The sequence below is a fragment of the Mustela nivalis genome, assembly GCF_964662115.1.
Source record: "Mustela nivalis genome assembly, chromosome: X".
NCBI classification, from domain to species: Eukaryota; Metazoa; Chordata; class Mammalia; order Carnivora; family Mustelidae; genus Mustela; species Mustela nivalis.
The window spans coordinates 67561162-67584515 of NC_139040.1; the positions used below are offsets into that span (position 1 = coordinate 67561162).

General features: G+C 42.1%; 1 protein-coding gene across 3 annotated transcripts in view; it reads left to right on the forward strand.

Moving 5' to 3' along the window:
• HDAC8 (histone deacetylase 8) overlaps nucleotides 1-22598 on the forward strand; it is a 225920-nt gene extending 203322 nt beyond the window's left edge. For all 3 annotated transcript variants that reach the window (XM_082716195.1, XM_082716193.1, XM_082716197.1), the window contains one exon: nucleotides 22035-22598. In XM_082716195.1, the coding sequence (XP_082572321.1) occupies nucleotides 22035-22057 (23 nt within the window). In that variant the 3' untranslated portion in view covers nucleotides 22058-22598. The remainder of the gene's footprint in view (nucleotides 1-22034) is intronic.
• The last annotated feature ends 756 nt before the right edge of the window (nucleotides 22599-23354 follow it).

The window sequence follows — 23354 nt, forward strand, 5'->3', positions numbered from 1 at the left end:
TGTGGTGTTTACCAGCCCCACTCTGCTATTTACAGTTCCATGGCCCCAAGATGAGTCCCTTTGCACATCTATTGGTAATATTCTCAGGAACACCATTGTGCTGAGTGTAATCTGCCCCTCCTCGGGCAATTTGAAGTCTGGGATTGACATTCTTTTAAGGACTAGCAATTAGGACATCAGGTCTGGACATGTCCAAGGCCTGCTGAAGCTCCAAGCTTGAAGCAGCGCTCCTGCCTGGCAGGACTCTACACCATGGAAACTCAACTTGCTTCTACACCTTCTCTTGTTTCCTGAGAAGCCATAAGGATAAGTTGAAAGGCCGAGTTGGTCCCAAGACAGACTGACTATCTGCTTTAGGGCTTCTTAGAAGGATTTGGAGCAGGATTGTAGAGAATACCGAGCCAATTTGCATTACTTCAGGGGAGGATCTGTGCGATGTCCATTCCTTATCTCCCCTAGCCATCCCCTGTCCTTTTGTTCTTCTCCAGTCCACTGTGGTTCTTTCCAAGAGCCTACTACCAGCCTGGCTTCCCCATTGACCAGGTTCCTATCTTGTTTCACTAAAGAGTAAAAGAATTGGAAAGGCTTTTTGTTGCTGTCATTGTTCAACAGGAAGAGAAGTTGTAAAAATGTCATGCTGAGGGGCACCTGGGTGACTCGGTTAAGCGTCTGCCTTCAGCTCAGGTCATAATCCCAGGGTCCTGGGATTAATCCCCACATTGGGCTCCCTGCTCAAAGGGGAGCCTACTCCCTTTCCCTCTGCCACTCCCCCCACTTGTGCTTGCTTTCTCCCTCTGTCAAATAAATAAATAAACTCTTTTTAAAAGTGTCTGGCTGAAAAACTTATAAATTCTAAAATAAAAATGAAGACTGCTCCCCAAGGTCACAGTAACTTAGACAACAGCTTTTATTCTTTTAAAAGATTTTATTTATTTATTTGAGGAAGAAAGAGAACACAGCCGGGTGAGAGGCAGAGGGAGAAGCAAACTTCCCACCAAGCAGGAAGCCCAATGTGGGGCTCAACGCAGGGCTCAATCCCAGGAGTCTGGGATCATGATCTGAGCTGAAGACAGACACCCAACCAACTGAGCCCCCCAGGCACCCCTAGACAACAGCTTTTTTCTTTTTTAAAGATTTTATTTATATGTCAAAGAGCTAGAGAGAGTACAGGCAGGCAGAGGCAGAGGGAGAAGCAGGCTCCCCTCAGAGCAAGGAACCTGATGTGGGACTCTAACCCAGGACACCGGGATCATGACCTGAGCTGAAGGCAGCCGCTTAACTGACTGAGCCACCCAGACATTCCTAGACAACAGCTTTTAACAAACCATGAAGACCCTCAGTAGATTACTTATGAAGACACCAAATACCTACATAAATCCAGGAGGTGGGAACTACTATTATTGAAAGCCAACTATACTATACCATATGCTCGGTTCTTTACGTATGTGATCTCATTTAATCCTCACAATTACCTCATAAGGTAGGAAACTGGTGTCCAAAGATATGGTGTACCATGCCTAATGTAGCAGGTAAGTGGTGCCCTCAGGATTTGAATCCAGATCTGGTGCCCTCTGTTTTATAACAGTATTGGTCAGTCAAATCTACTCATCATCCCTTGTATTTTTTTTCAATTGCCCCTAGTAAACCCTTTTCACCCTGCAATGTCTCCCAAAGTGAGGTTGTGAACCAGGTTAATTTTAAGAAGTATGGTTATGTCTCCACCTGAGCCCCATTAAATCAATCAATGATTAGTTTTTGGAGCTTCCCATGTTCTTAGTGCCATGAAAGGTGTAAGAGAAGTTTAAAATATGGCCTCTGCCTTTAATAAACAGCTGAGAAGTCTAGGAAAGGAGACAAAATTAACCTTCTTAGACAGATGAGGATATAATAAGGCTGATCCTATGTAGAAGTGGGGGAGTAAGACTTTAGGGAGACTACTTTCAAAAGGTTTGGAAGATTTAAATTGATAAGAATGCAGAGGTGCTCATAAGCTAGGGAAACTCAGGTGAGCGCCAGGGGCAGATTGCAAGTTCCCTTGAATTTCAGGCTGAGTAGTCCATATTGGATACAATAAAGTGACAGCCATTCTAGGTTCTGGAATTAGGACATAACATGATGCAGTGCTATTTGGATAAATCATGGTGGTATTCCAAGATTGAGCCTGAAAGAGCCTGGACCAGAACAGTGATATTAGGATATTCCCTATCCTATTCCTCCCAAATGGCTGAGACTTGTTTGGAAGACAGTATCAAGAACACTTAGAAATGGGTCATGTATAGGGGATCAAAAAGAAAGGAAGAAGTAAAGATGATTCTGAGCTTTCCAGCCTGGATACCAACTGGGATGGGGAGCCATTGGAGGAGGGGGATAGTTTTACAGAAACATATACTTGATGTGTTCTGTTTTGATATATTGAATTAGAGGTATGATACATTGTCTCAAATACATCTACATGGAAGAGTTGTTGCAGCCAATTAAAAAGAAAATTTTAAAAGCAATTGGATGCCACAAAATTATTGTCATGATAATAATATTAAGTGAGAAATAACAGGATAAAAAATGATTTAATACCATATAGTCTCAATTGTGTGGATATAATGTGTGTATGAGTGAGTGTGTGGATATACACAGAGAAACGCCCAAAGGAAATAAAACAAAAATACTAACAGTAGTTACTTTGGTGGTAGAACTGGGATTATGAGTATATTTTTAACTTGTCCTTTCTTGTTTTTCTGTATTTTTCAAGATTTCTACCATCAATATGTGTTGCTTTGTTATTCAGAAAAAAGTAATATGTGTTTGAGGGTTTTTTTTTAATATTTATTCATTTTTTATTTTAGAGAGAGAGCACAAGCAGGAGGGGTAGGGAGAGGGAGAGAGAATCTCAAGCAGACTCTTGCTGAGCATACAGCCCAATGCGGGGCTCAATCCCCATGACCTGAGCTGAAAGCAAGAGTCAGATGCTCAACCAAGTGAACCACCCAGGTGCCCCTACATGTTTGAGCTTTTAATTATTATTATTGCTATCATTATATCAGAACTTATTTCCTAATTTTTGGTTTACAAAACCTGGTCACTGCACCTGCACACTGCTGGAAAGACAGGGACTGGAGAGTGAGAATTTTACATCTCAGGTGCTGTTTCCTTTCTTGAGTACCTCTAGTAATTCTTAAGTGCTTCCAGCTGTCCACTCAAGAGAGCAGATTTTCCTTTGACTCCTGCTGTAAAGCCTCTTTTGTCTAGTAGAAGGGTGTAAAGCCCCGAGAGCTCCCTAGGACCACATTCCTTTCCAAAACCTTCCTTTACTCCAAGGCAACAGTCTTTCCGAGTTTTCTCTTCTGCTCCATTGAGCTATGTGATTATTCATCCTCACAGTCTTGATTACTATAGCTATATAATAAACCTTATATCAGGTAGAGTGATTCCTCTTTCTTCTTTTTCAAAATTGTTTTAGCCTATACCAGTTCCTTTGCTTTCCACATAAGTTTTAGAATAATTTTGTCTATATCTACAAAATACCTTAATGTGATTTTGTTAGGAATTATGTTAAACCTGGTTATCAGTTGGGGAAGAACTGACATCTTTATTGCATTGAGTCTTCCAATCCATGAACATGGTTTGTCTCTCCATTTATTCAGGACTTTTTTTATTTCCTTCTTCAACGTTTTGTAATTTTCAGCATACAGATCCTAAACAAGTTTTGTACCTAAGTTTTTCTTTGAGTTATTGTTTTTTTCATTTTGGTTCCCATGTGGAAATTGTTACTCTATAGAAATACAGTTTTCGTATATTGCACTCATATCCTGTGATGTTGCTGAACTCATTTATTAATTCTGTTTTCTTATAGATTCCTTAAGATTTTCTACATAGATCACCACTCATTTACAAATAGAGAAGTTTTGGGTTTTTTTTCCTTTCTGATCTGTATGCTTTTTATTTCCTTTTCTTACTTTATTGCACTGGCTTAGACTTCCAATATTACATTAAATAAGAATGGTTAGAGAAGACATCCTTGCCTTAGTCCAGACCTCAAAGGAAAAACACTCAGTATTTCACCATAGTAAATGATGTTAGCTGTAGGTTTTTGTAGATCTTCCTTATCAAGTTGAAGCAGTACTCCTTTATATTCCTAGTTTTATGAGAGTTTTTGTTATGAATGGGTGTTAAATTTTGTTAAATGCTGCTTCTGCATCATTTGATACTAATAGTAATGTGTATGTAATTTTTCTTTTTTAGCCTTTTAATATGGTATTTTAGCTTGATTGATTTTCAAACTTTGAGCCAGCTTTGTATATCTGGAATAAACCCCACTTGGCCATGGTGTACTGTGATTATCTACATTGCTCAATTCTATTTGCTAATATTTTCTTGAGGATTTTGCATCTATATTCATGAGGGATATTAGCCTGCAGTTTTCTTTTTTGTGCTGTCATCATTTGCTTTCAGTATCAGCCCAACAATGCCTTGTAAAGTGAGTTTGGGAGTGTTCTCTTCTGCAAGAGATAGGGGAGAATTGGTGTTAATTCTTCTTTCTAGTAGAATTCTCCAGTGAGACCATCTGGGCCTGGAGATTTCTTTTTCAGGAAGTTTTTCATTTCTACCTTGATACCACTGTAGTCAGAAAACATGTGCTTTATAATTTCAATTTTGTTCAGCTGTTGGAGTTTTTTATGGCCCAGTATATGATCTATTTTGATATATGTTCTGTGAGTGCTAGAAAAGAAGGTGTATTCTGTTGTCGTTTCATGGAATGTTCTATCAGTGTCGATTAGATCCTATTGGCTGGTAGCATTGTAGAGTTCTTCTGTATTCTTTGTCATTTTCTGTCTTATTCTATTATCAGTTGCTGAGAGAGGGATATTGAGAAGTCTCCAGTTCTAATTGTGAACCTTTTTCTCCTTATAACGCTATCGGCTTCTGCTTCATGTGTTCTGAAGCTCTGATGTTTGGCACATATACATTTTGGGTTGCTATATCTTTTTGGTCAGTTGACCCTTTCACCATTATGTAATGTCCCTTTCTGTCCATGGTAATTTTCTTTGCTCTGAAGTCTACTCTATCTGATATGAATATAGCCACTCCTGCTTTCTTTTATTAATGTTTGCATGGCATGTATTTTCGATCCTTTTATTTTCAACGTGCTAATATCATATTTGAAATGAGCTTCTTAAAAACAGCATATAGTTGGATCACTTTTTTAGCCACCCTGCCAATCTTTGTCTTTTAACTAATGTATTTAGATCATTTATACTCAATGTAGTTTTGATATGTTAGGGACTAAATCTGCCATTTTATGGTTTTTTTTAAAGATTTTATTTATTTATTAGAGAGATGCAGAGAGAGCACAAGTAGGCAGAGCAGCAGGCAGAGGGAAAGGGAGAAGCAGGCTCTCAACCTAGCAGGGAGCCCCATGTGGGGCTCAATCTCAGGACCCTGGGATCCTGACCTGAGCCAAAGGCAGCTGCTTAACTGACTGAGCCACCTAGGCGCCCCTTTATGTTTTGTTTTCTCTGTGTTCCCTTTGTTCCTTCTATGTTTTCTTCTTCGTCCTTTACTGTTGGTAACTTATACCTCTGTTCAATTTTCATTTTGATTCATCCTTAGTGGTTTTGTTTGTATCTCTCTGTGTAGGCTTTTTATTTTATTTTTTTAAGATTTTATTTATTTATTTGACAGAGATCACAAGTAGGCAGAGAGGCAGGCAGAGAGAGAGGAGGAAGCAGGCTCCCTGCTGAGCAGAGATTCCGATGCAGGGCTTGATCCCAGGACCCTGAGATCATGACCTGAGCCGAAGGCAGCGGCTTAACCCACTGAGCCACCCAGGCACCCCTGTGTAGGCATTTTAGTGTTGTCTCTGGATATATATTATATGTGCCCCACTTACTACAGTCTGCTAGTATCAACATTTTACCAGTTAGAACGAAGTTTAGAAAACTTACCTACCTCTAAGTCCTTTCTCCTCTCCCTTTTATAATATAATTGCCTTAAGTATTTCCTCTACATACATTACAACTACATCAGTGTTATCATTTCTGGTTCAATCATTAAACATAATTTAAAAAACTGAAGAGGAGGGGGGAAACCCTAGTATGTTTATGTTTATTCATATTTTTACTCTTTCCATTTTCTTTCTTCCTTCCTGATGTTCCAAGATTCCTTCTTTTATTATTACTCTTCCATTGCAAAAACTTTCTTTAGCTATTCTGTTAGCGTAGGTCTGGCAGCAACAGATTTCCTTAATTTTCTTTCCTTTTCTTTCCTTCCTTTGAGAATATCTTTATTTCCCCTTCATTCCTGAGAAATATTTTCATAGACTTAGAATTTTGTGTTGACAGTTACTTCCTTACACCACCTGAAAAATATCTTACCATCCTTCTGGCCTCCATGGTTTTTGATGAGAAAACCAGTCATTTGAATTATCTTTCCCTTATAGACTTTGTTTCTGTTTTTGCTGCTTTCCAGAATTGTTTTTATAGTTTTTCCCCCGTTTTTTTAAAATTTTTTATTTTTTAGGAATTTGATTATGATAGGACTTGGTGTGGATTTCTTTAGATTTATCCAGTTTGGAGTTCAGTCAGATTCTTGAATCTGTAGGTTTATATCTTTTGCCAAATCTGGGAAATCTTTAGCCATTATTTCTTGAAATTCTTTTTCAGGGGCACCTGGGTGGCTCCGTCATTTGAGCATCTGCCTTCAGCTCAAGTCATTATCCCAGAGTTCTAGATTCAAGCCCCATCTCAGGCTCTGTGCTCAGCAGGGAGCCTGCTTCTCCCTCTGCTGCTATGCTTACTTGTGCACTCTCTCTCTCTCTCTGTAATTAATTAATTAATTTTTAAAAAAAGAAATTCATTTTCAGTCCCATCCTCTTTCTCATTGCCCTCTGGGACTTCGGTGACATCAATCTTGATCCTGTTTTGTTTGGGTGGGGTTTTTTTTTTAAGATTTATTTATTTACTTATTTGAGAAAAAGAGAAACAGAGAGACAGAGAGTAGGGGGAGGGGCAAAGGGAGAGGGAGATAATCTCAAGCAGACTCCCCACAGATTGCAGAGCCAGACACAGGGCTCAATCTCACACCCTGAGATCATGACCTGAGCTGAAACCAAGAGTCAGATCCTTAACCGACTTAGCCACCCAGATGCCCCATGAATGTTAGATCTTATATTGTAGTTCCACATGGTCCATGAGGTTCTTCTCATTTTCCAGGACTATTTTTTGTCTTTGTTTCAAATTGGACAATTTCTGTTGTTCTATATTCCAGTTTACTGATTTTACCTCTCCCACCTCCCTCCACTCTGCTGTGGAGCCCATCTATTGAGTTTTTTATTTTACTTGTATTTTTCAGTTCTAAAACTTCCATTTAGTTTTTCTTTATTTCTTTTGTTTCTTTGCTGAGACTTCTTATTTTTTTTTCAAGCATGTTCAGAATTACTCAGTGAAATATTTTTATGATGGCCTCTTTAAACTCCTTGTCTGGCATTTCCAATATCTATGTCATTGCTATGTTGACATCTGTTGTCTTTTTCCCATTTGAGTTCATAGTTTCCTGTTTCTTGGTATAAGTGACTTTCTATTGTAATTTTTAGATTTTTTTTTTTACAATATCTGAATCTTCCTTAAATCTTCCATTTTAGCAGATTTCCTCTGACATCATGATGGCAGAGGAGGGAGCATCACCCCATTACTTCCAAGTAGGGATAAAAGTCTAGGTTCCCCATTGAGCTGCCATAGACAGCCTGGAGGGAGGTGGGGCACCTCCTCACTGCTGGGCAAGAGTGGAAATTCAGGTTCCCCATTAGAACTCCACTGATGCCACCCTGGCTGGGAATGGGAGTGGAACCTTGTTACTGCCCCCCATGTGGTCTCTACTGATAGCAGTGGGTAAACTTCCTTGCCATTGAAAAGGGATAAAAGTTCTGGCTTTCCACTCTGCTTTCTCTGGTGGAAGGGGAGCCTGGTTACTGCTAATTTTTTATTTTAATGTTTCATACACTCAGCAAATACATATTTGGTGTTAATATGTGCCAGGCAATATTCTAGGCACTGCTGATAGAGATGTAAATAGGACAGGTATAGGCCTTGCCCATCGTGAAGCTTACATTTTAGCGAGGAAGATAGACAATAAACAAATAAATATTTAAGGTTGGTTACTGATAAATTCCAGTGGGTTGCTATTTTAGGTAGATGGTCAGTAAAGCCTTCCCCGAGGAGGTGACATTTGGAAATAGAGCTTAATGAAGTAAGGGAAGGAGCTTTGCAAAAATTGGGGTGAAAAACATTCTAGATAAAGAGAAGAGCAAGATCAAAGACCTTAAGGCAGGAATTAATTTGGTATGTTTGATGTACAGTTGACCCTTGAACAATGTGACAGTTAGGGGCACCAACACCCTACACACTTGAAAAATCTACATATAACTTTTATTTATTTGGGTTCTTTTAAATTTTTGTCTTTGTTTTTTGGTGTCCCTGGGTGGACACAAATGCATATAACTTTTAAATCCTCCAAAACTTTACTAATAACCTACTGTTGACAGAAAACTTACTGAAACATAAACAATTAACACACATTTTGTATATGTATTTGTGTACTATATTCTTTTTTTCTTTAAGTTTTTATTTTAATTCCCATTAGTTAACATACAGTGTTATATTAGTTTCAGGTATACAATTTAGTGATTTAGTAGTTCCATACATCACCCAGTGCTCATCACAAGTGTACTCCTTAATCCCCATCACTTATTTAACCCATCCCCCCACCACCTACCCTCTGGTAACCATGAGTTTGTTATCTATAATTAACTATCTGTTTCCTGGTTTCCCTTTCTTTTCCTTTGCTCATTTCTTTTCTTTCTTAAATTCCACATATGAGTGAAATCATATGGTATTTGTCTTTCTCTGGCTTACTTTGCTTAGCATCACACTCTCTAGCTTTATCCACATTGTTGCAAATGGTAATACTTTTTTTTTAAGATTTTATTTATTTATTTATTTGTGTGTGTGAGAGAGAACACAAGTGAGGCGAGGGGCAGAAGGAGAAGCAGACTCCCCGCTGAGTAAGAAGCCTGATGTAGAACTCCTTCCCAGGACCCTGGGATCATGATCAGAGTTGAAGACAGACACTTAACTGACTGAGCCACTCAGTTTTTTTGTGGTTGAATAATATTCCATTGTATATATATATACCACATCTTCTTTATCCATTCATCAATCAGTGGACATTTGGGCTGCTTCCATAGCTTGGCTATTGTAAATAATGCTGCTATAAACATAGGGGTGCATGTATCCCTTTGAATTAGTGTTTTTGTATTCTTACAATAAAGTAAGGTAGAGAAAAAATGGTATTACAAAAATCATAAGAAAGAGGAAATATTTTTATAGCACTATACTGTAGAAAATCCATGTATAAGTGACCCATGCTGTTCAAACCATGCTGTTCAAGGGTCAGCCGTGTATGTTTTAGTGTGTATTGGAAAGAAATATAACTGACACATCAAATCTGATGATTTCACAGATATCATTGCTTAGGATAAGCTTTTTTTTTTAAGATTTTATTTATTTATTTGACAGACAGAGATCACAAGTAGGCAGAGAGGCAGGCAGAGAGAGAGAGAGAGAGAGAGGGAAGCAGGCTTCCTGCGGAGCAGGGACCCCAATGCGGGGCTCGATCCCAGGACCCTGAGATCATGACCCGAGCCGAAGGCAGCAGCCCAAACCACTGAGCCACCCAGGCGCCCCAAGCTTTTTTTTTTTTTTTTTAAACAGAGTTGGTATGAGAGAGGTTTCCACATAAGTGGTATATAAATATGACAAATTTCTTGGCAGTATTGAAGTTTGGGAAGCAAGTCTGTCTCTGAGGTAGATAATGTTATTAGCTCCATTCAACAGATGAGGCTTAGGGAGGTTGATTAGCTTGTACAAGGTCACAGAACAAGGAAGGGAGCTGGAATTCCACCTGAGAAATTGAAGGTCATGCCCAAGGTTTAGAAGAGGAAATATGGAATTTTCCTTCTTCCTGATGGAGTTGCTGGTTTTAGTATACAACAAACCAAGAAATATTTTTAAAGACTTTATTCATTTATTTAACAGACAGAGATCACAAGTAGACAGAGAGGCAGGCGGGTGGGGGAAGCAGGCTCCCTGCTGAGCAGAGAGCCCGATCTGGGGCTTGATCCCAGGACCCTGAGATCATGACCCGAGCCGAAGGCAAAGGCTTAACGCACTGAGCCACCCAGGCGCCCCCAAACCAAGAAATTTTGAAGAATACTTGGAGGCCTCTAATGTGTTTAATTAAGCTTTTTTTTTCCTGTTTGCCCAAAGTACATGCCTAAAGCAGTTATATCACTTATTCCCCTCCAGCTGTTAGCTCTAAAATAATCAGGGATCAGAAAGGAGGTTAGAACTTACTAGAGAAGATACTCTTTTTTTTAAGATTTTATTTATTTATTTGACAGAGAGATCACAAGTAGGCAGAGAGGCAGGAGGAAGCAGGCTCCCTGCTGAGGGGAGAGCCAGATGTGGGGCTCCATCCCAGAACCCTGAGATCATGACTTGAGCTGAAGGCAGAGGCTTAACCCACTGAGCCACCCAGGCACCTCTAGAGAAGATACTCTTAACTACAGAGAACAACTGAGGGCTGATGGCAGGAGGTGGTTGGGGGATGGGCTAAATGGGTCATGGAGATTAGGAGGGCACTTGTAGTGATCAGCACTGGCTATTATAGGTAAGTGATGAACTACTAAATTTTACTACTGGAACTAATATTACACTGTATGTTGACTAACTAGAATATAAATCAAAACTTGAAATGTTAAAAAATATATAAAATAAAATAAACTGCATTTTTCTATTTTTTTTTTAAAAAAAGAACTTATTAGAGAAAATAAGGTAAAACACTCAGAGTTCTGGAATGCCTTACTGTTGACAATTCCCTCAGTCTACCCGGAGGCCCTTTAACCAACTGAGATTCAGGTGCTGTCTTTAGCACAGCTGCCAAATCCAGCAGTGCTGATAGGCGTTTTATGCCAGAGTAAGCAGGCCCAGCCTCTCTGGCCTTGATGCTGAGGGGCAGTCTTTGCAGGATTCTCACCACAGAGTCCCAGCGGAAGCTCTACAGACATCCCATCCTGTAGACTCCTCTGCTACACCTGGACCAGGACATCCCCAAGCTCCAGTCAGGCCACCAAAGAGCTCTCGGTGTTTTGAGAAAGGAAAGCATTTTTATAGGCTTCTGGTTTACCCACATCCTTCTGCCTCTTTGCAGCTCCAAGCATATTTTGGAGGGAGATTTCATAAAGATTTCGAAATTGAGTTAGAATTTCAAGTCTATTGTGACATGCAAATTAGTCCTGCTTGCCTGTTGGCAGCAATGCAGCTGAAGTGCCTAGAGACGGGCCATAAAATGAAAACATCAAAGTGATTAAATGTGCCCGAAGAGCATAATTGAGTGCATGAATAAGAGAAAATAAAACAAATTGATTTTCTCCAGTGCCAGAAAAACAGAATAATTGAGAACAAAATAATAGACTTTGAAGTAATCAAAGTGAGGAATGTACCATAGTGACATAGAAACAGCCAGTTGTGGGGGAGATTTATTGTGTTTCTGTTATCATTTTTACAACTTTAATTTCATTAGCTAATAAATACAAATCAATTGAAAAATCAGTCAACCAGAGAGGAGGCAATCCCAAGCCAAGATTTTTTATTCACATCTCTAAAAGAGGCCGAAGCAGTGATCCTTAATCTATTTTCATAGGCGCACATATCCCCCATGAGCTGGAAAACAAGTTCTGGGAGGCCTCTCTGCTTTGGAGGTGATGATGTTCTGTTCTGCCAGTCACTTTCCACATATAAGTTTGCAGATTCAACTTTCAAAAGGGTCACTTTTATACCCCGCCAAGATTTCCGACAGAATGGCCTGAGTACAGCATCTAGGTTTACGAAGATGACGTTTTCGTGGCACTGACCAGCATTTATGTCTTGCACTGGATCATCCTGAATTCGCGGCGCGGTGGCGATGGCAGCAGCACCTACAGCAGCAACAGCAGGATTACCCGCCACTCTTGCAACACTCGTGAGTGCCTGTGGCTCACTCCAACCACAGGCGTCGCACGCACACGTGCGCATGCGCGCAACACTGAACTCTAATCTAAAACCATGGCGGCCCAGCAAGAGTATGTCACCGGTTTAGTCTCCAGCTTGGCAGCCATGATGCTGGTGACAGGGGAGGGAAGCTAGGCTGTGAGACTTTTCATGCTGAGTGTAGCAGTAGAGCACTGGGGGCAACAAACTATGCTGGGACCGGGTGTTGGAACATCACAGAGCAAACATGAGATCCATGCAGAACTATTTTTCCGGCTCCTTCAAGGAAAGAATCCATTCACCCTACGCCTCAGCTGTTCGTATCTGGGCTCGATGGCCCTTCACTTCAGGATCCACAGTAGTGGCTAATATGACTCGGATTCCACTTTTTCCTTTCACAGACCCTTGAGCTGCTCTGGCAGCTGTTGGCACTTCCAGATGTTCATGACACACCCTACCTTCAGGGCTCCACAGTTAACAGCCATGCCTTTGGCTCCAGTAAAGGTCTTTGAGACCATTGGGACTGTAAACCAGGGTGTACAGAAGGAGTTGGCAGTGCTGAGACTGGCACTACTTGCTGGCTCAATCAGGATGGCATAGTTAATAGATTGTGCCTGCCAGGCAATTTGTGCTGGAAAATATATCTTACAGGAAGCACCTAGACACTGAAAGGAGTCTCTCTGACCTTCTGGTGGTATCCAAGGCCTAATCATGATGGGCCCTGAAGCAAATGGGGAATGTTAGCATTTACCTCCTTTGTGCAAGAGAAGGAGGATTTATCTCCAGTTCAGGACTAAAATCCCACTGGTGTTTGGGTGGAGCAAAATGGAGCAAATGGATTTCACAACTCTAAAGCATTATACAGATGTAAGGCTGTATTATTCTTCCTGCCACTGCTATTCCCATTATCCTGGATTTCCCGGCCCAGAATTCTTGTCTGAAAAAGAAATATGGAGAAAGCACATGGACCAAGGAACCTGGAACTGTGACTCCAAAACGGCTGGGAGGGATTGCCCAGCAGATAAGCCACTCCACGCCAGGCTCCACAGGCTGGCTGGCAGACAAGCAGCCCACTCCTGTGATGTCACCTCTACAGTTACTTGTGCCTATCCCTCCACATGGAGCCAGCAGATTTAGGCACAGGAGGGGAGAAAAAAATGAATCATAAGCTATTTTAGAAATTGCTTCGATTCTGTTTGAGATTGCAGTAGTCTCTTGCAAGCTAAGACTGGAGCACCCTAGCCATCAGGGTAATATCCTTTAAGTGCAGATATCCTGTAAATGCCAGAAGTTTGGTGGGATTAATCCACAGCCTCAGGTTCTAATTCAGGTCAGTAGCAGACAAGTGGTAATTGGTGGTTATACTTAATTGTCATTGAAAGGCTTTCTGATGACAGGAGGGATCTACATTCCAAGGCAAGCAATACAGTTGACAATTAAGAGCTAAAATTGAATCAGCCTTCCATATCAGCACATGACCAAGGCTTCACAGAAATCTTTTGTTCTGCCATTGTTCCCAGGTAGAGGGTGAGATCCACCCCCAAACATGGTTGTGAGGAGGCAGCAACTAGAAAACTTGCTCTAGCCCTAGATCAAGCTACATGGGCCTCCTCCCCATCTTAAAATCATTCAGCAGCTCCCTATGGCCTCTAGGATAAGGCCATGGCCTTCTAGGTCCTTGATGGCCTGACCTCTGGCCACCTCTCCAACCTCATTGCCCTTTTCCCTGACCCATCATCCTGTGCTCTGGCCACAAAAACTTTGCAGTTGCCTTTGTATATATAGTTGTGTCTAGAACATTCTCTCCCCCTTTGCCCTTAAAGATGCTGCCTCCTTTGTGAAGCCCTCCACACCCTCTTTGTATGTCCTGAGCTCTCTGTACAGACTGGTATTTTGTCACCTTGTTATGGACTATGATGTGTTTGTCTGTATATATGCCTTTCCAACTAGACTGAGAACTTCTTGAGGGCAAGAACTATGTTTTGCTCTCCCCCTGTGACCTCAGCACCCAGCACAGGGCCCCGCCCAATGCAGACAACAGTAAAGGCTTATGAAATGAAGGGACAGAGATGGGGGACCAGATTGGGTTGAGGGAGCTGGATGGCAGGGGATCAGAGTTGGGGAGGGCACAGTCCAAGATTCGCAGATACTAGAATCAGCAGAGAAGCCTGGGCACCAGCTGTCCCAGAGCAATCCCTGCAGTGATTGTTCTCAAAATGTGCCTCCTGCCCCTTGGGGTGAGAGACAGTTTGAGGTGACACAAAGATATTTTTTATTTTAATAGTTGTATTCATTTTAGTGGATATTTTAAAATATACCAAACAGGGACACCTGGGTGGCTTCCTCGGTTAAGCGTCTGCCTTTGGCTTAGGTCATGATCCAGGGGTCTGGAATAGAGCCCCGCATCTGTGTCAGACTCCCTGCTCAGAGGGGAGCCTGCTTCTCCCTCTGCCCCTCCCCCCACTCGTGCTCTCTCTGTATTTTTTTTTATTTCTGTCTCTCAAATAAGTAAATAAAATCTTTTAAAAAATAAAACAAAATCTACTAAGCACATCAAGTCTGTTTTTTTTTTAAAGATTTTATTTATTTGACAGAGAGAGATCACAAGTAGGCAGAGAGGCAGGCAGAGAGAGAGGAGGAAGCAGGCTCCCTGCTGAGCAGAGAGCCCGATGTGGGACTCGATCCCAGGACCTGAGATCATGACCTGAGCCGAAGGCAGCAGCTCAACCCACTGAGCCACCCAGGCGCCCTCAAGTCTGTTTTTGATGATGACGATTACCTACTACTACTTAGGATAGATGAGACCCAAAAAGGTATTAAAATTTTTTTGAAGATTTTATTTATTTATTTGACACAGAGAGAGAGAGTGCACAAGTAGGGGGAGCGGCAAGCAGAGGGAGAGAGAGAAGCAGACTCCCCACTGAGCAGGGAGCCTGACCCCTGCTCCATCCCAGGATCCTGGGATATTGACCTGAGCTGAAAGCAGGCGTTTAACCAACTGAGCCACCCAGGCGCCCCAGTATTAAAATTTTTAAAGTGAAATGATACAAAGAAAAATATTGTTACTATCAATACAGATGTTAAGTAGATAGGATAGCATTCCTGAAATGGGCACCCATACAGTGGAAGTTTGGGAAACACTTTTCAACAGCCCTAAATTTTCTTCTCTGTTCCTCTGTGGTGCCACTCAGCCTCCAAGGGTGCTGGGGTTCCTTAGCATTCCTCCAAACTTCCATGACACTTCTTGTCTTCAGAACTCAATTGCCACTTAGCCTGGTGGCATGGACGCTTCCTTTGTAAGCCTATGTTGACTCACCTCAACCACATTTATAACAGCCTTAAGAGCAATGACCAAACTTTAAGCCTCTGTGAACTGAATGGGGAAGTGCTTTATCTGCGGCTTCTATAGCTCCACAGATGTCCATTTCTTTAATGAATATTTCTGGGGCACCTGTCATGTACCAAGAACTGTCGAGGGTGCTTACAGTAGAGTGATGAACATGACAGACAAGGGTTCCCTCACAGGGCTTGTGAAGGGATACAAACGCAATCAAAATCAATACACAAGATGTTTTCAGCGTGCTGAGTGCATGGGAGGAAATAAAACAGGATAGCGTGACAGAAAGTGATGGCAGGAGAGTGGAGAGGTGGCCACATAGATGGGGCAGTCATAAGGCCTCTCAGATATAACTTTTGAATTGAGACCTGAATGAGAAGAGTCAGAAATGGGAATGTCCAGGGTGCCTGGGTGGCTCAGTCATTAAGCATCTGCCTTCGGCTCAGGTCATGGTCCCAAGGTCCTGGGATCGAGGCCTGCATGGGGCTCCTCACTTGGCAGGAAGCCTGCTTCTCCCTCTCCAGCTCCCCCTGCTTGTATTCCCTCTCTCACTATCTCTCTTTGTCAAAAATGAATAAAATCTTAAAAAAAAAAAGAAAGAAAGAAATGGGAATATCCAGGGACAGAGCATTTCAGGCAGAAGGAACAGCAAGTGCAAACAGCGGGGGAAGCCCTGTGGAGGAAAAATGACTCATGTGTTCTAGCAACAAAAAGAAGCCCCATGAGGGGCGTCTGGGTGGCTCAGTTGTTAAGCATCTGCCTTCGGCTCAGGTCATGATGCCGGGGTCCTAGGATGGAGACCCATGTTGGGCTCTCTGATCGACAGGAAGCCTGCTTGTGTTCCCTCTCTTGCTGCATATGGGTGTGTGTCTCTCTGTGTCAAATAAACAAATAAAATCTTTAAAAAAAAAAAAGAAGCCCCATGTGGCTAGAACAGATTAAGCAGGAGGGGTGGTTGGTAGGATACATGAGACAGGCCCCAGAACCTGCAGGGTTGGTAACTGGATTTGATTCCAGGTGTGATTAGCAGCCATAGAGGATTTTGAACAGAAGAGTGATGTGCTCTGACCTAAGTCTTAACTAGACACTCTGCCTGCTATGTAGAAAATAGGTTGTAGGGGACAAGGATAGAAACAGGGATACCAATTTTGAGACTATTAAAGCTGTCCACACAAAGGGTGGTAGTGGTTTGGAGTAAGCTTAATGCAGTGAAGGATGGAGGGAAGTGGATGGACTTGCAAATTAAAACAATGAGCTATCACTGTATGTCTATTGGAATACCTAAAAACCAGAACACTGATAATTCCAAATGCTGGCAAGGATGTGGGACAATAGGAACTCTCATTCATTACTGGTGGGAATACCAAATGGTATGACCACTTTGGAAGACAAGTGGAAGGTTCTTCCAGAGTTTTAACATATGATCCAGCAATTGTACTGTACTCCTTGCTCTTTACTCAAATAAGTTGAAAACTCATGCCCACCCAAAAGCCTGCATATGAATATTTATGTCCCCTTTATTAATAATTGCCAAAACCTGGAAGCATCCAAGTTGTCCTTCAGTAGACAAACAGATAAACAAACAATGGTGTAGCCAGACAATGGCATATTTTTCAGCACAAAACACAAATGAACTCTCAAGCTACAAAAAGACAAGGAGGAAACTTAAGCACGTATTGCTAAGTCAAGGAAGACAGTCTGTAAAGGCTGAGTACTCTATGATTCCACCCATAGGACATTCTCAAATAGGCAAAACTAGAAAGATAGGTCAGTGGGTGCCAAGGCTTTGGGGAAAGGAAGGAAGGCACGAATAGGTGTAATGGTGAATTCTACACTTGTCAAAACTCATAGAATTGTACAACACTTAAGAGTGAAACCAAATATAAACTATGGACTTTTACTTAATAATCATGTCCATATTCATTCATCACCTAAAACAAATGTACCATGCTAATGCAAAATGTTGATAATAGGGTGGACACCGCCTTCCAGGGGAGGCAAGAGGCAGGAGGATTTGAGAAGTCTTGGTGCTTTCTGCTCGGTTTTTCTGTAAATCTAAAGCTGCTCTAAAAATAAAGTCTATTAACTCCAAAAAAAAAAAAAAAGGACTAAAGACAGCGCTCTCTCCAGCACCTAGTGCCTGGCAAAGAATAGTTAGTCCATAAATGTTTATTGAATAAATGCATGAACAAATGAGTCAGTCAGTCAGTCAATGAATCAATAGAACACTGGCCTCCTGAGTCCCAATTCGGTACTCCTTCTTATACAATGTATTGTCCAAACCAGGATATTTGAGGATGTTGAGGTCTAAGTCAGAACTGTCCCAGAGATCACAACCCTGGAGCCCATGAGCCACATCTTGCCTCCAAAATTGTTTCACTTGGCCTCATATATTGATATCTTAAAAAAGTGTGAAGCAGTTATCTGCATTTAAGATGGTGGAAACTTTGCACACAAATGGAAATTTCTGCCTTCTCTTGGAAAATGGAAAGATCTGGCCACACTGGACCTACCTTCCTGCACAGTAGTCAGTGTCTGGGACTAGGTCGCTGCTGCCCTTTTCGTGAACTCCTGCCATCCTCTGTGCCACAAGCCCCACTGTTCCCTCTTGTATATTCTACCCTAGGCCAAGTGTGAACTTCCTTTTTTTTCTTTTTTTAAAATATTTTATTTATTTATTTGACAAAGAGAGAGAAATCACAAGTAGGCAGAGAGGCAGGCAGAGAGAGAGGGAGAAGCAGGTTCCCTGCTGAGCAGAGAACCCGATATGGACCTAGAGCCCAGGACCCTGAGATCATGACCTGAGCTGAAGGCAGATGCTTAATCCATTGAGCCACCCAGGTGCCCCCAAGTGTGAATTTTCATTTGTCATCTCATTTACACTGCTTTGGTTTTGTTTTCTTTTGTAATAGAATTAAGAAAAAAGGGAACTATTTCTTATACTCATGTCATGACTCAAAATAAGAAAAAGAATAAAGGCTCAAGAAGGCTCCATACATCTTGCCCCTAATCCGCTTGACTCACATACAGTGCATTCTTGGCCTCTATAAACATTTGTGTTTTCCTCCTCTGGTCTGTACTCTGTGTCTCCCCAGGCTCCAGACCATGCCGGCCTTTAGAATTTTCTCAGGCTGCCACCCACTGTTGGAAAAGCTAGATGTGAGGGGGAAACAATAGGCATTATTTAAGCTTACATTTTTATTGTTACCCAAACTCAATATTGCTCATCATCCACTTTTGGCGGAAATTATTTCTGTTGTTTTTCTTAATTGCCTCCAAATGTAACTGGAGAGTGAGACAGAGCAACAAAGGATACAGCACCCACCTTTCCTTTCTGTGAACATGTGTGTTTGGAATACTTGGACATGGAATTTTGTTTATCCATGAAGTCACTCATTTATTGTCAAGCTCTGGCTACACGGAGTGTCAGAAGGACCCCTAGCTTCAGCATCAGGATCCTCTGTAGATTTTCCTCAGCAGAGGCAACGTATTGTTGCAAAGGCCCCCATGGAAATGGGAAAGTATGGATGGGGCACCCTTAAGCTAAGGGATTGGACTTCATTTGTAGGTAGTGAGGAGCTGCTGAAGGATTTGGGGAGCAGGGAAGGCATGTGATCATAGCTTGCGATTGTGTGGGGGACAACTGCAGAGGCAGGAGCACCAGTGATCTGACTAATGAGAGATGTGACTAAGTTTGAGACAGTGGAACAGGAAGGAGAGGGCAGAGTTGAGAGGCATCTGGAGATTAGGCTTGGCAACTCATTAGATGTGGAGGAGGCTTGAACTAAGAGATGAAGAATAAAAAACTGTCCAGAGACAATGAGTTTCAGGCTTTAAAACAGCAAAGACATGATCCACAAAATTAACTTTTGTTTTGCAAGAGTTAAGAGAATGAAAGGACAAGTCACATATTGAGAGAAAATATTTGCAAATCATATCTCTAACAGCAGCTTTGTATCTAGAATATATAAAGAACTCTCCAAACTCAACTGTAATAAAAAAAAATCCAGTTAACAAAAGACATGGGGAGGATATATAGATAGCAAATAAGCCCATGAAAAGATGTTCAACATCATTGGCCATTAGGAAAATGCAAATGGAGACCACAGTGAGAGATCTCTACACACCTATAAGAATGGCCAAAATAAAAACTAGTGACACCACCAAATGCTGACAAAAATGCTGATAAATGGGGGGCCTGGGTGGCTCAGTCAGTTAAGCAGCTGACCTTGGTTTCAGCTCAGGTCATGACCTCAGGGTCCCAAGATCGTGCCTCGCATTGTTGGGCTTTGCACTCAGCAGAGAGTCTGCTTGTGGATACTCTCTCTCCCTCTGCTACTCCTCCTCCTCCTGCTCGTGTTCTCTGTCTCTGTCTCAAATAAATAAATAAATCTCTTTTTAAAAAAAAAAGGAAAAACTTGCTGAGAAACTAGATCCCTCATACATCACTGGTGGAAATGCAAAATGGTATGACCACTCTGGAAAACAGTTTGACAGTTTTCAAAAAAAAACCGTGCAGCTACCATATAATCCAGCAACTGCACTCTTGGGCATTTATCCCAGAGAAACAAAAGCTGTGTTCATGCAAAAACTTGTACACGGATGTTCACAGCAGCTTTCTGTGTAATAGCCCCAAACTGGAAACGACCCAGATACCCTTCAGTTCGTGAATGGTTAAACACACTCTGGTGCATCCAAACCATGGAATCCTACTCTTGTGGTAAAAAAAAAAAAAGAATGAACTTAACGTATGACAACTTGGATGGATCTTCAGGGCAATATGCTGAATGAATAAAACCAATCTCAAAAGGCTATATACAAAATTATAAAACCGGGGACCAGAGTAATGGTTGTTAGGGGTTAGGGATTAGAGGGGAATTACCGTAACAAGGTAGCAGGAGGGAACTCTTTATGGTGACAGATGAAGTTCTGTATCTTCTTGTGATGGGGATTATGCAAACCTACATGTGCAAAACTGTAGAGAACTATACACTTACAGACACAGACACATATGCACACACACAAGTGTGTGTGGGTGTGGGTGTAAAATTGATGACATTCAAATGTGGTCTGTGATGTACCAATGTCAGTTTCCTGGGTTTTATATCAAATGATCATTATAAAAGGTGTTGTCACTCGGAGAAACAGGATGAAGGGTATCTCTTGACATTGTTTTTGCAACCTCCTATAAATCTATGATAATTTAAAAATTAAAAAGTTAAGTACCACCCCCCCAAAAAAAGGAATAAGCTGTTGATACACATGAAAGTTTTCATGATACACCCAGGCATTGTGCTGCATGAAAAAAAGCCAGTCACAAGAGGTTATACACTTTTTTTTTTATTCCACTCATATGACGTTCTCAAAAAGGCAACACTTAGAGTGATGAGAATAGGTCAGTGATTGCCAGGTGGTAAGAAGCAAAGGAGAGGATGTGACTGCCAAGGGCTAACACAGGGAATTTTGGAGGCATGTAATGGGACTGTTCTGTATCATGAATCTACATGTGTATGAAAAAATCATAGACCTGCACATACAAATCAATTTTCCTGCATGTTAATTTAAAATTAAAATTAAAACTAGGCCACCTGGCTGGCTCAGTCAAAAAAAACATACAACTCTTGATCTCAGGGTTCTGAGTTCAAGCCCCCTGTTGGGTGTTGAGACGACAAAAGAAAGAAATAAACTTTATTACTAAAATAAATAAATAAACTCTAAATAAACAAATAAGTAAGACTAGATAGGCAAGTGGGTGCTGATTGCTTTTTTCCTTTCCTTCCTCCCTCCATGTATGCAGCCATTTATTGAGCACCTGCTGTGTGTGAGGCCCTGTGCTAGACTTTGGCAATCAGCGAAAACACAAGACAACCTGGGTCCCTGCCCTCATGGTGCATTCTTCCTGATTCAGAGAACAAGTTGTCAACAGGGTGTAGAGCCCAGTGTTGCTTGGGCAAGTGGGGCAAGGAGAAAGAGACCAAGTGAGCACATCTTTCATTCGTGGAGCTCAGATCTGTAGGATTGCAGGTGCTCCCTTTTCCCTGAAAGACTCATTGGCCCAAGGGCAGGTGAAAGCCCCCAGTTCATACTTCATACGTGGTCACAAGAGAAAATGCTAGGAGGGTTGTGCACAGCTAAGCCAGGAAGAAAGGAGGAGGGTGGAGGAAGATTTGACACAGTTAGTGAAGTGTGAAGTCTAAGAAGTTGACTGTGTTGGGGGTGAGGGAGTGTGCCTGTGTGCACCACAAGCATGAGGCCTAAAATAATCATTTGTTTAGCTCATGACTCTGTGGATTGGCAGTTGGGCTGGGCTCAGCCAGGCGGTTCTTCTGCTGGCTTTGGCTGGGTTCACCCACCTGGTTCTGCCACCAGCTGGCTGCCAAAGGCCTCACTCACTCATCCAGTGGGTAACTGGCAATTGCCAGGGTAACTGAGCCGTATGTCTCCCACCATACAGCAGGCTAGCCTGGGCTTGTTCATATGTTGAGATCTCTGGGTTCCTAGTAGCAGCAAGAGAACAAGCCCCAAAATGCAAGTCCTTTAAAAAAAAAAAAACAGCTTTATTGAGGTATAATTCACATATGTTACCTGAATTTGAATTTTGTTTTCTCTCCTGTTTGCAGGGAATCTGAAGCATGTGGTCTAGTTGACAAAAAGAGATCAGGTTTCCAGAGCCAAGGAGCAGTGCTTGTAATGAAGACAGCGTGTTTATGCGAGCAGCGTGTGGAATTTGTGACTGCAGGGGAAATTTGGAAGAAATTACTTCCTGAAATTTTCCAAGGGGCACCAAGTGGCAGCTGGCCTCCTGGGGTGAGGAAGGCAGGCACCCCAGAGGCCTCAGCTAGGCCTAGGGGAAGAAAGAGATTTCCAGCATTTAAAGTGTTTATTTTTTAAAAACACACAAATGCCGTTTTTAATCTTCGAAAATTATTTTTAAGCAAGTCAGGGAGGGGGTATTTTTATTTTCTTAAAGGAGACATCAGGCGCTGGAGAAAAACGTGATGCTTTGGTCACTGGTTTGCGGGGTGGGGGGAGCCCAGAGGCAGGGTTTGGGCCTCAGGACCATCCACATGGAGTCTTAGGGGAGGGGAACTGATCAGTAGACCGGGGGGTGGGAAGAAATCTACCTGTGTTGTTTTTAGGGTTGTGGATCTATTTTGTTTTTTAATAAAATCTTTGAAAATCTACCTCTTTGTCCCGTTGTCCTCATTGTACTGTGCCCCGTACTGCACTTACAGTTGGGAACATTTCCTCTCACCAAAGTATCAAGGATAACACTGCTGCTTCCATGGTTTGTTGGGGACGTGCCTGGGAAGCTCTCCGAGCACTGGATCCCCCATGAAGCCCCACCCCCATCCCACTTCATCCCACCACCACCCCTTCCTCACAAAGGAACTAGTGTGTCCCTGCTAAGTCCTGGTGACATGTGGCCAAGCTCCATCCTGTGCTGGGGCCCATCCAGGCCTCATGGGAATACAGGCACTGCAACCAAGGAGAGTGTACCCCCACACACTGGGGAGGAGCTCTCCCCTCCCTGCGGAGAGAGTCAGGGACAGGAAGGGTAGGTGGCCTGTGGATCTAAGGAGAGGCATTTTGATGGATAGCAAGGATACTTGCCCCCATTGAATGTAGATGATCAGTGCACTTGACAAAAAAGGGACCCAGTTGTTACTGCCATCTGGGGGTGGAGGAAGAGAAGGTGGCAAAATGGGGACAGGGAATAGCCAGTGAGATGAGGAAACAGAAAGGACAGTGAAACATTGTGATCTGATCACTTGATTCCCCGAATATTTATGAAAAGCCCCTCCAACTCCTGGGACTGAGATAGGAGACAAGGACACAGCCCCATCCTAGCCGTCTAGGAACTCCCAAACAGGACAAAGGAAGGGAAGATCCAGATCCCAACCAATTTCTCACTCTGCTACCAACATGAATCTAGAGTT